This window comes from Lissotriton vulgaris, chromosome 4_1, assembly GCF_964263255.1.
Source record: "Lissotriton vulgaris chromosome 4_1, aLisVul1.2, whole genome shotgun sequence".
Lineage (NCBI taxonomy): Eukaryota > Metazoa > Chordata > Amphibia > Caudata > Salamandridae > Lissotriton > Lissotriton vulgaris.
Window position 1 is genome coordinate 695178150 of NC_141691.1, and position 17691 is coordinate 695195840.

The following is a 17691-nucleotide window of genomic DNA, read 5'->3' on the forward strand; positions in this document are numbered from 1 at the left end:
GTTACAACGCGAAGGCCATCACCACGCATATCCTTTACCACGAAAATACCTTTTACACGCATACTTTTACAACGATTTTCCTTGTTACAATATGCATGGTAATGGCATTTTCAAGTTAAAGGATATCACCCTAAAAGTGTACCCTTTAAATGTACCCCAGCGCGACACCACCCCCTCATTCCCCCTTACCTCTCCTTGATCTTCCGAGGTGATGTTGCATGTCATTAAGAGGAAGTGGAAGTGTCCTTCCGTTTCCTCTAACGACGCTGATGGCCTACACATCTTTTTCTTTTTAAACAACGGAAACAGGTGCGTTTTTTAAAATTTTATTCTGGAGGTTGCCCCCCCAAGCCCCCATTTTTAATCCCACGCTTTATTTTTTGGGGGGGGAGACACCCGCCACCCCCCTTTTTTTTTCTTTTAACTTTAGCACACATGCTTTTACTACATATCTCGTAGTAAAGGTATGTGTGGTAAATACTATTCGTTGTAACCACGCAAGCGTTGTAATGCATGCATGGTTATGGTTATGCGTGGAAACGGCTGCGTTGTAGTGGCCGTTTCCCTCCAGAAACGTGGCAGCTATGCCACAATCAGTGTTTGAGATGGATTACATTTGGACCCAATGGCTACAGGGTTCAGTGCATGGTAATCATGCAATCTCTGGGTCTTTCGCCCCAAATACCAGCCTAGATAGCCCTTTGACCAGAACCAAGGCTACAGTACAAGGGATTACCCAGCTTTTTTTACTTTCATGTTTGGTAAACATATCCTCAGACAATGCAAATAGGAGGTGTAACTCTTGAGACACGCTCGCTCTGACTTCGACCATCCATCTTTACCAATCTGGAAGAAGCTCCCAAATAAGATGGGTGGGCATATTCTTTTCTTTTTTTTTTCTTTTTTTGTTTTTAGCTCAGATAGTCTAGTGGCCCCAAAGTTATAAGCAATCAAAAAGGCATGTCTATAAATTGCGGATTGCACAATATCAATGCATTCTGGTATCAGAAACTTCTGTGAATACCAAAAGTCTTAAAGTTAGGATTTTTCTCAGTTTAGGAGTAGTAAAGTTAGGACTCCTAACTTTAGGACTCCTAAATGCCATCTGTGAATACCGGAAGTCTTAAAGTTAGGATTTTTCTCAGTTTAGGAGCCCTAAAGTTAGGAGTCCTAACTTTACTAGTCCTAAACTGAGAAAAATTCAAACTTTAAGACTTTCCGTATTCACAGAAGGCATTAGGGAGTCCTAAAGATAGGACTCTTAACTTTACTACTCCTAAATTGAGAAAAATCCTAACTTTAAGACTTTTGGTATTCACAGAACACATTTAGGAGTCCTAAAGTTATGACTCCTAACTACTGTGAATACAGAAATGAGTAAGTGCCTTCTGTGAATACCAAAATGGTAGTTAGTTTAGGATTTTGTCTTAAGTTAGTTCTGTGAGTCGGGCCCTCAGAACTTAATAACACGTCTTTTAGTAAAGATGGTTTTTAAATTGTGTGTTTGAAAATGCCACTTTTTGAAAGTAGGCATTTTCTTGTTTAACCATTCTGTGTACCTCTGTCTGTTTGAGTATTGACTGTCTGATTTTGGAGAGACAGGGGCTGGGGATGTGCATTCACTGTAGACAGTCACTGGGGGGTTGAGATGTGCCTAGCCCTTCCTGGATGATTTAGAGATGAGCTGAATAGACCTTGGCTGAATTTAGAGAAGTGGGAGAAGATTTCCTTGCACCTGAATAGGGCTTGTCTCCCTTGCACAATGTTATCTCCACCCCTTGTGGTCATACTGCACCAGTGAGGACAGTACTGGTTTGGACTGGGCTCAGAGACCCTTGCACAAAGAAAACAAAGACATTTTGGGTATAAGTATTAGACCTAAAACCCCGTGACTTTAGATCATTTCTGGAATCCAAGAGGAACCTTTGCCAAGGAGAAGAGCTGGAGAAACTGAAGGAGAAGTACTGCCCCTCTGCTGTGTGCTGTCTGGGGTTGGCCTGCAGTAGCTGATTTTGCCAAGGAAAGGATAGGGTCTTTGATGTGTGCTGTGTCCCCTGCTTGAGGAAGATCTCCAAGGGTCTGTCTGTGCTGGCCTCCTGTCTCTGGGGCACAAAGACTTCACCCCCAGCTCCCCTGAAATTCCTTGCTGAGAGTTCTGACTTGCCAAGAGGTGCCTGGTACAGTGTTGGGCCTCTTGAGGTTATTCCTGCTGTTGGGATCTGGAAAAGTAATGCACCTACAAGAAAATCGATGCATCGCCCTTCTTGCAGCTGTTTTTCTGACTCAGCACCGCTGTGTGAGAAGAATGTCCATGCATCGCCGCACCTCTGCGAAAACTGACACAGCGCCTATCGCCGCTGCAAGAACCGATGCAGTGTGGGATCGTGGCTGAAGAACCCGCCGCAGCGCCGCTGGACGTTGCCGCATCGATCGCTGATGCATCACGGATTTCCACGGATCATACCTGTGTGGCAAGTTTTCCCGATGCATCACCAGTGGACCAGGACCGTCTCAGAATCGATGCATCACTTCCCCCCACAGACCAGATTCAACGCATCACTTCTCCTGTGTGCAGCAGAACTGTTGTATCACATTCCCATGGTCTCAGGAACTGACGCATCTCTGTGCTTTTTGACGCTTCCCATCTCTGCGGCTGTTTGGCCTTGTGAATTTTTCGCAACTACCAGTACTTTGAGAGAAATCACACATCCATAGTTTTCTATGGACCAAGTTGTTTGGACCCTTTTTAAAGTCATATTCTTATTACATATATGTTGGATGTTTGCAGTTTTGATCTTGTTGATTTTAGATAAAGATACTTTATTTTTCTAAACTGGTTTGGTGTCCATTTGTGGTGTTATCACTGTATTACTGTGTGTTTTGAGTACACATACTTTACACATTACCTTTGGGATAAGTCTGTCTGCTCATGCCAAGCTACCCAGGGGGTGAGCGGGGGTTATATAAAGTGAGCATTTCCCTTACCCTGACAAGAGGCAAGGGTCCCTATTTGGACAAAGGTACCTACCTCTGCCAAGAAGAGACCCCCATTTCTAACAGGAGGCAACTGCGATACAGAACAAATGCCATTAAATTAATGAGCAAGGGTCTGGCCCAAAGCCTACGCTAAGAATATGTTAGTTATTGTAAACAGTAAATCTGCCATAAGACAGCTAAAACTGCCTGCTGCTGAGATCTAGAAAATGAGAATGTCCCACATTTCTATACTGTTTCATGACCCTCAAAAAGGTATTTTTGTTTGCTCTGCCTCATTTTCATGGCTCCCACTAAAACATTTTCAACATGGCTATATGAAATTTGATCTGCAGGCCTACAAATAGCTATAAGATAAAAAAAAAACGTTTGTAGCAGCCAATCACATAGCCAGCGAGATTTAAATTTAAGTCATATCTCAAAATGTTGACCCATTGACTTTTGGAGATCTATCAAAAATTGTTAATTGGATTTTCAGTAACTCATATAACGCACATAGAAAGGAACGACCCTGTCACCATGATAGGTCATGTGTAACTCATTTCAACGTTTTTTTAGCAGTGGCTAAATGGAGGTTTGAATGGAGGTTTGAATAGGAGCTGCGCCTTTGGTATGGTCGCTTGAACTCCTTCACAACTCTCCCACCACTGGCACCTGATGATGTTTGTATTTGTCTTGCTTGTAAAGTTACAGGTTCCTAAGTCAATGGAGCCCAAAGATATAAGCTATTAAAAAAGCAGCCTTTACTGTGACTTAAAGATATCAGCAAGCAGTCCACACATTACCAAAACTAATCAGCTTCTCCCATGCAACAAACTTGCTAATGTCACCTATGTAATAACACAGATGATGCAGCAAAAACAACTTTTTAGTTAAGGTTCTATTAACCCCTTCGCCGCAGGGCTAATTCCCCCGTAGCGCTGTGGGCGAGGGGGGCGCCTGCAGCGCTACGGTGCTTGTAACAAGCTCAGCTCGTCATGCTGCATGGTGGCACTGTGCTGATGAGGAGCTGAGCTTGTCATGACCATGACCATTTTTCAGAATGCTCAGCACTGCGGGGGAATTAGCCCCACGTGTGAGCGCTGCACGTGTCATGACGAGCTCAGCTCGTCATCAGCACATGGCCACCATGCCTCATCATCATGAGCACGCAAGGAGTTAATTACACCATAGTAAAAAAATGATTACGCCAGTCAGTGCTAAAGATACATGCATTACACTGAGCCTGATTTGATGCTATGCACTGTGTCCAGTTGCCACAAGGCATGCTCTATGCCATCAGTGTACTATTAAGACATTGTATAAGGAAAAATGGATCTGGGTCTGAAGCTTTTCCATTTTACCATTTTCCTAACCCAGGACTCTTCTTTCTTGCTTAGCTTTTTTTGTCTCCTGGTTCTATCTGAATGGAAGACCGGATCAGATAGTTGGAAACTGCACTTGCATGATGTCAGAGAAGCACCAGCCCCAACCAGTCAACCCGGATGGCTGCGATTTGAAACATTGTGGGGCAGATTTTCAAAGAAGTCATGTAATGCAGCACAGCAGCTAAATATGCTGCGTTGGGTTGGGTGACAGGGAGGGAGCAGGAGAGCTCCATATCTACAAAGATGTGGCTCTCTCCTCTCCGCTCCATAGCGCCAGGGCTAATTTCAACTGCCATGCACCAGATGCCTGAGTCTAGCATAGGTTTTGTACAGAAAGGGTATCCTTCCTGTACATAATACTATGCCTAGACAAGTTCAAACACTTATCCCACTTTGTATGTGTGCAGCACAGTGGAGCATGTATGCAAAGAAGGGAAAGAAAAGATAAATGAAAATATTTCTCCTCCTACCACCTCTTTTCAGATGGAGTTAACGTTTGGCGCTAAACCCTGTCTATAATTTTTTGTAGATAGGGTTGTGTGTCAAAAGGTATGGGTTGTTGCATGGTAATGCACATGTACTACCCATGTAACGCCCCCTTGGCGCTAACGAATGCAAAGTAATGTTTGATGGGTACTTTCCAATGCAAAACAAGTTTTGTACTGGAATGTAAATTGGTAACAATTAATTTTTTGCTGGTTAGTGTTACATTTGTGATACTAAACCAGCACAAAAACTTTGAAACTTTACCCGTAAGTGCACTTCACATGATGGGCAGTGAGATTTTTGCTTCACCTTTTAAGAACTGTAACTATAAGCTGGAGCCTCACTACAAACAAACAACATGGGAAGACCTGCTGTCTTTTAGTAGCAGAATCATGATCGTCCATGTTCTCTTTTCTTCATGTGCATTCCAGTATTCTTGATCAATTACTGAACACCACTAGTATACGTTGTCTGTAACTGTAGTAGCCTGAGTTGAATGTTCCTTCATGGTAGCTTGGCATTGTGATGTCATGGTTCTACGCCGAAGGATCGTGGGGGATCTAATGACAGTTGGTTACTCCTGTGTGCCTCTAGCAGTTCACCAAGTTGATGCTCAAATAAATCTTCTTGGAAAAACCTACCTTGAGTGATTCGTACTGGTAAATACAACATCTTTTTGTTGGCAACGAGTGGTAAGCGAACTGCTGACACTTACCGAAGCATCCCAGAGGAGGGAGTAGCCGTTTGCCACTTCAGTCATTCACGGAGACGGATGACTATGCATCGGAGCAACGAAGTGCAGAACAGATACTGTGGCACCAGAAAGGACAGTAAACAACATTACTTGGGGAGGAAAACTGAGTGGGCAAGTGTGAAGGTACCTGTTACATGTTTATGCAATGACATGCATTGGCTTGAAATGCAAGGCTGATGGAGTTGATGTGGAACGCAAACAAACATTGTGGAATGCAGGGTATTGCGGAGACACAGTTGAGCCAGGATCGGCCATTTTGTGAAGAGAATAATACATATACTGGCACTGTACACGTGTTGTGCAGAGAAAGTGTTAATTGCTCTAATTATCCAGTGGAGCAAAATTTGTCACAGAGGTCTGGTGAGGTACCGTAAGTGATGGTTCCACCAAACAATGAACATTTTGGAAAGGAGGTGAGTGGACAAGTGTTTCCAAAACACCGAGTGGCAATATTAAGATAGTCTATAGCTGATTCGGGTGAACGTGGGGATTCTTGACCCCATACAACATATTCACATGCTGATGTGCACAGCAGACAGGTGTTCTAACGTTCCTTCAAGCATTTGTGCACAGTGTTTTTGCAATGGAAGTGCTTTATATTGCTGATGCGTACAGCATGTTATGAAGTTCAACATTACATATAACACAGTAATTGAAACTTTTGTGATTATACAATTTTTTATATTTTTATTTTCATAGTTTATTTTTGATTTTTGTTCTTCAATCAAGATTTTATGGTTGAGCGGGGGATCATTGGTAGTAGTGCGGCACTAATAGGGTTTACACGGGCCAATAGGAGTTTCAGTGATGATTGACAATAATCTATTTGTCATGTAGTGTGCGTGTGTACATTTGTGATTATATTGTTATTGGTCTGTTATTTGCATACTTTCCCTTTGAATAAATTGATTGTGTGCTGAAATGGTACAGAATGAAATGCAGGCTGTAACTCCTCCACCTCTCTTTCTACAAACACTGGGTGATATATCTATTGCTTGGAGACAATGGTATGATGCCTCTGTGACATAATCTGGGTGCCATTGGAGCTTTGCGTTTTAGCAGAGGCTGCCCCCGAAGGGGGCCTCGAGGGCCGGTGCCATAACCAACACCGAGCCCTGGACAAAACTGGTTTCTCGTGCCAAGGAGCAGGAAAGCTCCCGCACCCCCCGCTGGAGCCGCCAGAGAGGCGCCGCCCCCCCCTGACCAATGGGGGACCAAGAGGGATACAAACCCCCCAATGGGGGGAGACCCGACACGAGGCGGCCAAACACCTTGGGGGGATATGAGCACTGCTCCCCCAGGTAAGCTCCTAACTTTTGGATGCGGGGAGCGGCACCGGCGAAAATCTTTGTCCCACCCACCCACATCAAAAGAACAGCTATGTCGCAGCACGGAGGTTCAGGCAAGACGTTGGTGAGAAACTACGGGGATAATGGTTGGTACAGAGGCACACTGGAGTGCCGTTTGCCGGAATAGGACCACTCACCTTGGGATGCCTTACGGCTGGGTCGGTGTGTAGGACCACTCACTCTGAATGGCTTTAGGCTGGGTGAGTATGCCTACCACAAGGGGGTAGCAAACGGAGATGGCGCTCGCTGCCCAGCCCCCGCCGGATGGCAGGGCACAACAAGAATTGGCAAGGTAGCAAGTTGTGGCCTAACTCCGGGACAGAAGCTACACCCCTGTGCAAAGAGAGGGCAAATCCAACCAAACTAAGCAACGACCCAGTAGGGCCAAGAGACAATGCAAGCCTGCAAAGGACCTGTACAACGAACTGTCAGTCTAATCTGCTATTGTGCAATGTACATATGATTTACGCAAACACAATGTACAATGAAATGCAAACAAGGCATGACACAAAGATGACAGCTCACCAATAATGACTTATGGCATAATGCACAAAAGTATGCAATATATACATACTTGTATTCCTAATAAAACTGCTGCCAACAAATGACTACCACAAGACAACAGTGTACGTTGGTTTATTTATAACAAGGAATACAGGGATGGTAAGTTGGGAGTGGGCAAAGTGCTGAGGTTATCGCCCAGATCATAGAAAGTATCTTTTAATGCACTCTTTAGGTTTCGAGGGAAGAGCCATTCTAAACCATCTCCCAGATGTGTATATGGAGGAAGGGGTGGAGGAGCTAGATAATTATAAAGAAACTTACGAAACTGCAAAATAGGTTTGATATTCAACCAAGTATTGTGGTGGTCAGACATACATTTTTTAAAAGGGTGTAGAATTCAGGGGAGGATGTAGACACATATGGACGGCACTGAGGAAATTAGCGGCTGAGTGTCAATTTAAAAAAATTGTGGACAGTGGGTGAAAGATCAATTTATTGGGCACCATTCTGACAAAATCCTTAAACAGAAATTGTTGTCCAATGGGAAATCCAACACTTGAAGTTATGATTAAGACTGCCAAAAGAATCGAGATGTCTCAAGTGTCTGCAAAGGAATTAGATGGCAACGCTGTGGATCAGGTGGGAGCAGTTAATACTAGCATGAGTGAAGTTGCTAAAGATATCAAACAAGGGGAAAAAATGAAGTCATTTTTCATGCAACAAGATGTGTGTTTCCGCTGTGGGAATCAGATGCATGTTAAAGGAGGGAGACAATGTGTACGTTATTCCATCGTATGCATTCGCATTTTAGTAAGTATTATTGCACAGTATACCAAAATATACATTTGAGATCTTAATTAACTGTTGTTCTATTATAAATGTTAACAACTCTTTATTGACATTTCATTCATGCCAAGTCACAGCCTTCCCCAGTTCTCTGTTTCAGACCGCGTGCCTGCACCAATAATGGAGAACCTTGGGGGCATATTCCCAAGCCCCCATCGCCACCACAACATCACTTTCAGTGACATTGTGGTGGCGATAAGGGCTTAGCCCTATTTACAAGGCAGTGTTAAGCCGCATTAAGTGGCTTAACACAGCTTAACGCTGCCTTGTGAATAGGGCCCCCCTTCACGCTGTTTTTAGCGTGAAAGGGGCGTGCAGTGGGTGTTGTGGTGGGCATTTCACCGCAACACCCATTGAGTTTGATGCTACCTCCTATTCACAAGGGCAGCGTAAATAGGAGGTAGCGCCAAGCTTAAGACCAGGAAAAATCTGAGAAATGCTTTATTTCTCCTCGTTTTTGCTTTTTCCATGTGTGCTGTCTTGTGCAGCACACATGGAAAAAGCAAAATGCCATGGTTTGTTCATCTACAGGGAGGTGTTCCTTCCTGTACATAAACAAACCTTTTTTTAAATGCTGTTTAGTAACTTACATATGTGGTGCATGTAGCAGCACACATGTAAGTTACAAACTGGCAGTTAAGGTTTGTTTATGTGCAGGTAGGGACACCTTCCGATACATAAACAAACCTCCTTGCTTGCAGACACCCTTACACTCTGGTGCAAGGGTGCCTGCGTTGGCGCTAAGTTGTAAAACTTAGCGCCATCGCAGGGGGAAACGCGAGGCTGCACCATATCTTCGGGAATAGGGTGCAGCCTCGTGTTTCCGAAGTGGTGGAGAGAGGCGTTAAGCCGAGAAGGCTAACGCCTCTCTCCATCACTTCCTCGAGAATATGGCCCTTGTTATTTTCGAGTTGCGTTTTCCAACAAAAATGGCTTTGTTGATTTGCTGACAACTTTGGCTTAAATCTGCATGAAATATGGCAGTCCTCTAAAGGAAATAGCCTAGTTTCTTCAGTTTACATTTAATGCACATAGGGCTTGAGTGGATAGGTATTTGAGGTGGAGTAAAAGTAGCATTTTCTATTCTAAGTCCCACAGAATTTTTTTCTCCCATACAGCAAAAAAATAACTTAACGAAATTGCATCAAATTTGGCATGAAAATACAATTATACTTTGAATATTCTTTTACAAGTTGTTTTGCGAATCTATCCAGTAGGTTCTAAGGGATTTGAATTACAAAAAGGAACCATGTGGGCTTCGAAATATAAATGTTATATTGTAATGATGTTTTAATTGTAAACTATCACTGGGTCTGAAACCAGTGAACACCATTAGATTCTGACTAGGCAAGGGTACTTTTATCCATTGGCCATTGTAGGATTTGGACCCGTCAGTAACATATCTTCTATTTTGAGCAATGCTGAATCCGCAGAATAGTCTTGCAGAAGTGGTTACAAGGGAGGGTAAAAGGTCCTCCGACAATTGGATGGAGGGGTGGTGGTGAGGGTGGGGGTGGGGGTGGGATCTGGCTCAGGGTGTTTTAGACAGTAGAACACATTGTTCAGGTACCGGAAAAGAAACTGCAGCAATCCTGAAAAGAGATAGTGTGGTAATTCCCTTAGTAATCCTTCTAGGATCCAGATGGCCGTCTGTAGAAGAGAATACTGCAACTTAATTCATTTAAGTAGGTTTTGGATGGGCAATGCATTTAGATCTATTAAATTTGTGATGGATGACTATATAACCTAATCATATTCGAGATAGAAATTAACAGTAAGGCACATCGAATCAGGGTAACCTCAAAGTAGTTTTAGGTTTCCACTATTGGCATCCTTGGGAAACAGAGATGAAAACATAAAAAGAAAGTTTTCAATAACTGAAAAAAATGCCACAACTGGTTTAGTGTTAGGAAAATGGAGATGTATGTTGCCCTCAAGTTACCTCGGGATCTACCCTAGATCAGTAATAAGTATTAAAGGAAGAAAGAACACATTTGATTACTTGAAAGGACAATGGTTATTTCAACTGCAGATGTAGGACAGGAAGTAACTGGAAATGACAGTTTTTTAGGCCACGCAGGACCACATGGCTATCAACATATGATACCACTGATTACAACACAGCTGTAGCGCATAAATACAGATTTTACGGAAAACATAGGAAGTTCAAGCTTTGCCCTTTTGCCGAGATCTACCTTCAGGGTGCACTAAATATAACAACATTATTTCTAGCAGAGAATTTCAATTTTACACAATGCAATGAAGTTTGCATATATACCCTCTGTCTTTCTAACCGATTTTCTTAGTCTTTCTTTTTGCAAGTACACATCTTCTGCTGAATGAATACACAGAAAAGTAGTTTCAAAGCGAACAGTTAAAAATTTGATGAATTATGACATCTGCTTTATGATGTATTTAATGAGATGCACTAATCTCCAATTGTGTGGGAACCCAGTGCTGTTCCAAAAAGTGAAGTATATAATATATTCAAACATCATCCTACCTCTTTTATACTTCAGGAGAAGTTCCCAGATGCTGCGCCGTGAACAAGGGTCAACCCCACTTGTTGGTTCATCCAGGACTATTGTTCTAGAGTTCCCCATAAATGAGATGGCAATAGAGAGTCTTCTTTTCATTCCTCCAGAGAGGGCTTGCACACGTTTGTTCTGATGGAGGACAAGACCCACATCCTGAAGGGCTCTGGCCAAGGGAGCAATGAACATAAAGATTACGTGACTTCGGAGGGGTTCACTTTATGTGTGAAAGAGGCAATGAAAAAAACAACAAAAGTGATTCAAAAACATTAGTTCATACCTAAAATGAAGCATCAATCCAAAAAAATGTCTTCAACTATACTGATTTGTGCATATGAATATTTCGAGAATGGGAGCTGTGAAGAATATCCCTATTTTAGATTCTGTACAGCGTCAAACAAACGTGATGCATCCTAGAGTTGTTATTACATTACTGGGATCATTCCAGTGGCTTCATAAACAAGCATGTCACCTAACAGAACAATTACAACCTTTTCCATTGCACATATAAAATATTTATTAGCGAGCTAAGCAGATCACAGGCAAACTTGAAATGAAAAGATCTAGATAATATCTTTAGGTTAAACTGTATTCAGAACACGAAGGATACATCATTTTCTGTTCTTGAAATTAATAGACTTACCATAGCTCATGACTGAGTGCCTAACTATGTAATTTGTTTTTATGTCAACAGCTGCTTTATTACACGATGGAAAAGATGTGTCGTTTGGTTTTCAAAACTTCTACAAATTTTCCCAGGTGCTGTAATGGCAGGATAAATTGAAGCCATATGTTCAGGAGTACTATCACTTGTTTTATTCTAGGTTTTAAGCGTCTTAATTTGTCATGCAATTGAACCTGATATACAAATTAGGCTGCTAGAGTGGCAGGTGCAATGTTTGTTGAGACCCAAACTGGAGCATGAAAAAGCAATTAGTTAATTTAATTTTTTAACAAGGCATAATTTTAATTACGAAATCATGGCAGGAGGATTCCTTCCATCCCCTCTTAATGTTTTCTTAATGTAAGGCAAAATGTTACCTTATTGTACTAACTACGGGAAGAAGCTTTCTGTTCCAAACTACCCATGTTCAAATGCACGTGGAACGTCAGGTTACTTATTTTTTTATTATTTTACTGTAACACTATTTAGAAAACATCTATTTGTATTGTAAATGCATTTAATGTAATAGCCATTGCTGGGGGGCGTGGCCAAGCAGCATGGCCGACAGGACGTGAGCTTCACCAGCTCCCGGCCAACGGACCCTGAAATCCTGTTTAATTATCCTGTCCGGGCTCCTAGGACACAGAATCGGGGGTCGCAAGCTCCCCTTCTATCGGTGCCCCCTTAACTCCTTCGGTGCTCATGACGAGCTCAGCTCGTCATGAGGCACGGTGCTCGTGTGCTCATGACGAGCTGAGCTCGTCATGACCACACCCATTATCATTATGGCCCAGCACAGCAGAGGAATTTCCTGCGCAGCCAACGTGTTAATTGAGCGGAAAGAGGAGGGCATCCACGGGTGAAGCCGTGGAAACTGCCGGCACTGTGGTGGCCCGGACCACTGACTACGCGAGGCCGGGGTCTGTGGCCTGTTCCAGGAGGGAGGTGGAGCTGCGGAGTCGGGTGCCAGCGGCTTCCCGCAGACACTGCGCCCACGGCATCCACGGCGCCACTCATCGGACGACGGAGCCCGCTGCCAACTGGGGCTCCGTCTTGGCGAGATCTGGGGGGATACCTGCCGGTGCCGACTGAGTCCTGCACTGATTGTCGCTGATCCTGAGGCTGTGGTGACGGACGCGGCGGCTGGCCCTACTTCCTGGTGCCCCTCCCCCGTTTCGAGGGGGAACTTCGTTGATCCAGCAGACGCTGCCCGGAGGGAGGGGCCCTCTCCGGCTAAGAGATCCCAGCGGATCGACAGGAAGCCTGCGGCAGGGCAATCAGAGGCTGCCCTCGGCTGGGAAAGGCCCTGGTCTGCGGCCTTCAAAACTGCGGAGGTGGCGCCCCAATTCCAGGTGGGTGCAGCCCTAGAGACCGGCAGGGAGCCTCGGCTGGCCCGCTGGGAGGCCTGCTGTCCCCAGATAGCCCGACGTGGCTCACCCACACCACCTATTGGCCCCCAGCTGGAAGAGGGACCGGGAAACCGGGGGGCCACAAGCGCAAGCCTGCGCTGATGGGAGGAGACGGTTCGGGCTGCCCAACTATACAAGCAAGCCCGAGTGCCCCGGAGACCTGACAACACCGGGGGCCGTATCCTGAAATCCTGAAGGGACTCCGCCAATACTGACCCAGCGGACCAAGTCCCTCCCGGGGCTGCCCTCAGCAGGGCCCGGCCAAATCTCTGCACCCTCGCGGACGGCATCACTGTGGAGATACCGGGAGCCCCTGATCACATGATACCCTGAACAAATTGGACAGCACTGGTGACCCGGGGTCCTCTCCTGGGGTCCCCCTGTGATGCATGCCCTGAGAACTGGCCAGTGTGGGGCAGTTCCACCTCCGCGGAGATACAGAGGGCGACCTGAACACCTGGTGGCTCTCCTGAGTCATTACCCCCCATTTCCTCCCCCCATCGGCAGTGTTGGAGGCTCGGTGAGGAGAGAGAGGTGGGCCTTGCACCCCTGCTGGGGTCATGCAAACTAGAGAAACACACCCTTCTGAGACTGGCGGCCTCCTGCCGGCGGCAGATATCTAGCGGAGGAGTGGAGATCAGCGGCTGAGTGGAGCTGTGAACTGTATCTAGGGCCTTGGGGCGAACTGCGCCACAAAAGAGCGGGCGTTGCAGGGTGCAGCCCTTGTTACCACTCTGGAGCACTGGTCGAAACACTTGGGGTTCTGACAATGCGCAAGGACAGGATATCTCGCTCCACCCAGCCCAACACGATAACACAGTACACCACCCAGCGGCTACCATCAAAGCAGATTACGCGGCAGTCGGGGCCAGACGAGGGAGCAGAGGCCCCTGGCGAGCCCTCCCAGGAGGAGTTGCTGAAAGCGATCCAGGGATCCCACACTGCGCTGGAGCGCCAAATAGAAACGGTGTCCATCAATGTCAACCTGTTGAGGACGGACCTCCGGAAGGTGGCGGATAAAGTATCCGATGCCGAGGGAAACATAGAACAGTTGCAAGGAGAGGTGGCCTCCCTCAGGAAGATGGTCTCACAGTTTACGGCCACGACAGGAGCCCTGGAGCAGAGAGCGGAGGACGCGAAAGGAAGGGCGCGTCGCAGCAACATCAGGGTCCTTGGGGTGCCGGAGCGGGCAGAGGCGGGCAATGCAGAGCGTTTCCTAGAGAACTGGATTCGTACTCAGTTGTGCCCAAGGGGCCTCCCAGAGGTCTTTGTGATTGAGAGAGCTCACCGGGCTCTGGACTCCCCGCCGCGGCTGGGCGCCCCACCGCGGGCACTCATTGCCAAGATTCTGAATTATCGGGACAGGGACTGTATTCTACGTGTGGCGAGGGAAACAGCGAATCTCTCCTTTGAAAACAGCAGAATCTCCATTTACCCGGATTACACCCAACAAGTCTAGGAGCAGCGAAAGTCCTTCTTGGGAGTCAAGCTCCGGGAGATGCACCTACAATACATGCTGGTATACCCGGCCAAACTCAAGGTGCTGTCCCAGGGGAAGGCGCACTTCTTGGAATGGCTGGAGATCAGGGGAGACGACCTCCCACCGGGTGAACATGGGGGCCGCGTGAGAAATGGGGAACTCGACCACCACGGAAATGCCCCAACAGACGAAGACGCCGCTCCAAGGCCGCAGAAAGCGAGGAGAGCCACAGGGTCCCTGTCGGGATGATGGAGCTCTACATCTGGCCCAGTCAGACGCCGAGGACGAGACAGGGGCCCTGAAGCCACAGGAGCCCGAAGATATACTGGTCCCGGAAACACTACAGGTCACAGCAGAGAGCAGGTTGCTCACCGCTCCGGCGGTCCGAGAGACTGGGGGGACCGGGACTACCGAGGCTGCGGATCCTTCTTGAAGGGACCTATAGACTGAGGGTGTTACAAACCTGACTAATGGCAGGTCCTCGAACAGCGTTGGGCCCACTTCAGAGAGTGGTGCCCATGTCACATATCCTTTGTATGAGGGTTTCCCAGCTAGGTATGCTGTATGAATGATTGAAGGGGGGGGGGGAGTATGGATAGGGAGATGAGTGAGTTCGGAATTGGGCTGACTAGTCGAGCCCGGTGCATATGTTTTTGTATTATTATTGGGTCTGGATAGGAGTTGGGAGGGGGGTCTCGGGGGGGGTTTCCTTGATCGTTTCTTGAGTGTATTTGCCTCGTTGAGCGAATGGGGAGGCTGTGCACATCCTAGCACCAGCAGGGGAAGGGCATATTGGCGTATATGGTTGTTGCTGTTATCTTGCTCGCGGGAGGGGGGGGTTTGTTTGAAGGGGATGTTGAGGGCAAATGTTTTAGGCATTATTGCTTTAGCAGGTCGGGCACTGGTGGGGACGTACTCTATGAACAGCCTGATCTAGCAGGGTGAATTCTATTGGAAATCATGGGGTATAAGTTTATGAGCTGGAATGTGAGAGGGTTAGGCACATGCACTAAACGATATAGAGTCCTCTCCTTCCTTCAAAGACACAAAGTATCCATTTCTTGCTTGCAGGAGACCCACCTTGGGGAAGACAGGGAACAGAAACTTGGGTAAAAATGGTGTGGTCAGATGTTTCACGCGTACTTCTCTACATATGCTAGGGGGGTTCTGGTTTGGGTGGCGCCTGGGGTACCGTTCGCGATTCAGTATATGGAAGCAGACATTCAGAATCGCTACCTGCTTCTTAGGGCCAAGCTTGATGGCAGGGACCTGGTTATCTTGAATTCTTATGCACCCAATATTGATGCCCCGACGTTCTACGGGTCTCTGCAAAACGCCCTGATTCACGACCTGGGCACCCCGTTGCTTTGGTTTGGAAACTTCAACTGTATCCTTGAAAGATAGATTCCCACCCCGGGCGGGTACCAAACCCCGTATGACTACACAGCTTAAAGAGGTAATGGAAAACGTGGGGGCAGCGGCCATCTGGCGCCTCAGACACCCGGCACAGAAAGTGTACACATGCTTCTCCCTCACACATAGTACATACAGCCGCCTAGACAGAGTATTGATAGCGAATGCCGAACCCACCATGACAGTGGATATAACGCATCAAGCCCGTTTCCTGTCGGACCACTCCCCGGTGGCTTGCTTGGTTCAAGGGGAGTCTCGGGTTGTCCGCCCCCGGACTTGGACGCTCCCAGTGGATATCCTCCAGGATCAGGTGCGAAAGGATCACGTCGGTAAAGCCATCAAAGACTATATTGACATTAACTTGGGGCAGGGCAGCGTGTCCCTGGCCACCAAGTGTGAAGCCCTGAAGGCGGTAGTGTGGGGCGCTTGTATGGGACTCACCTATGGAGGCCGGAAGCAGCTCCTCCAAGATCTCCAAAAGGCGGAAGATACCCTCCTGAATGTCCAACAGGTGGTGGACCCTACCAAACTACAAAGGCGGGAGGAAGAGACTGCCCGGACCCAGCTCCATGATTCCCTAGATAGGCTCAACAAATACAACCTAGGCCACTATCGGCAGCGCCTCCACAGAGAGGGTGATAAGTCAGGAAGGCTATTGACCTGGATTCTGAGACAGGAGCAGACCCCCGAGCGCATTGTTGCCCTTAGGGACAGTGGTGTAGAGTTGGTCCGCTCTGAGCAGGCCCTCCTGAGGGTTCTCCATTCCCATCTACAGCAAGTATACTCCACGGACGAGGATATTTCTGAGGCCTCTTATCTCCCCTATCTACAGGGGCTACCTGTCCCGACCCTTTCGGATTCAGACCAGAAGGAGCTAGACGCAAGCCTTACGTTGCCTGAGGTTCATGAGGCGCTGGTCCACCTACCACGTGCCAAATCACCAGGAAGCGATGGGTTTCCTTCTGAATTTTCTCACGAATTCAGGGATAATTTAGCCCCGCTCCTTTTACAGGTCTACCTGGAGGCGCTCGAAAGAGAAGAACTCCCACAGAGCATGGCCCAAGGGAAAATCTGTATGATCCTCAAACCTGGAGTGGACAAGCACGACCACTCCTCCTATCGGCCGATCACTATGATAAACTCGGATATCAAAATTCTCAAAAAATTATTGGCCACTAGGCTGGCACCCCACATGGAGCACCTAGTACACCAAGACCAATGCGGTTTTATCCCTGGGCGTAACACGGCAATGAACCTTAGACTGTTGGCCCACATCCAACACGATGTACAGAACAGGGAAGAGCAGACGGTCTTGGTCTCCATAGATCTCGCCAAGGCCTTCAATACCATCGACTGGGGATACCTGCACGAGGTCCTCCAGACATTGGGTGTTGGGCCCAACTTCGCACGCTGGATTAGAATCCTCTATAGCTCCCCTAGGGCTCGGGTGCATCTGGGAGGTGCAAGGTCGGAGGAGTGGTGGCTGGGTCGGGGCACGAGATAGGGGTGCCCCCTCTCGCCGCTTCTCTTCGCTCTGGCTATGGAGCTGTTCGCTGCCAAGATCCGTACAGAGCTGCAGCAGTGGGGTATTCAGGTGGGAGACACCTGCAATGTCCTGTTGTTCTACGCAGATGATGCTTTGTTTTACTTGACGACCCCCAGAGAGGCGATCCCGAGGTTGTTGCACCTCCTGGATCGGTTCGGTGAAGTGTCTGGCTTGCGCCTCAATCGTAATAAGTCCCTTATTTTCCCATTAACCGGCTTTGACATGGTGCCTCTGGAGGACTTACCGGAGCTTGGACTAAAATGGGAGCGGACAAGTTTCCGATACCTGGGAATACATGTGACGTCGACTGAGGAACAGTCCCTCGCCCGTAACGCGGATAGGGTG

At 47.1% G+C, this 17691-nt stretch overlaps 1 protein-coding gene across 1 annotated transcript in view; it reads right to left on the reverse strand.

Annotated features, from left to right (window-relative positions):
- Nucleotides 1–17691, reverse strand: part of ABCA13 (ATP binding cassette subfamily A member 13) — a 2590787-nt gene that overhangs the window by 1563034 nt on the left and 1010062 nt on the right. The window contains exon 28 of the mRNA XM_086964984.1: nt 10804–11000. Within this exon, the coding sequence (XP_086821110.1) occupies nt 10804–11000 (197 nt within the window). The remainder of the gene's footprint in view (nt 1–10803; nt 11001–17691) is intronic.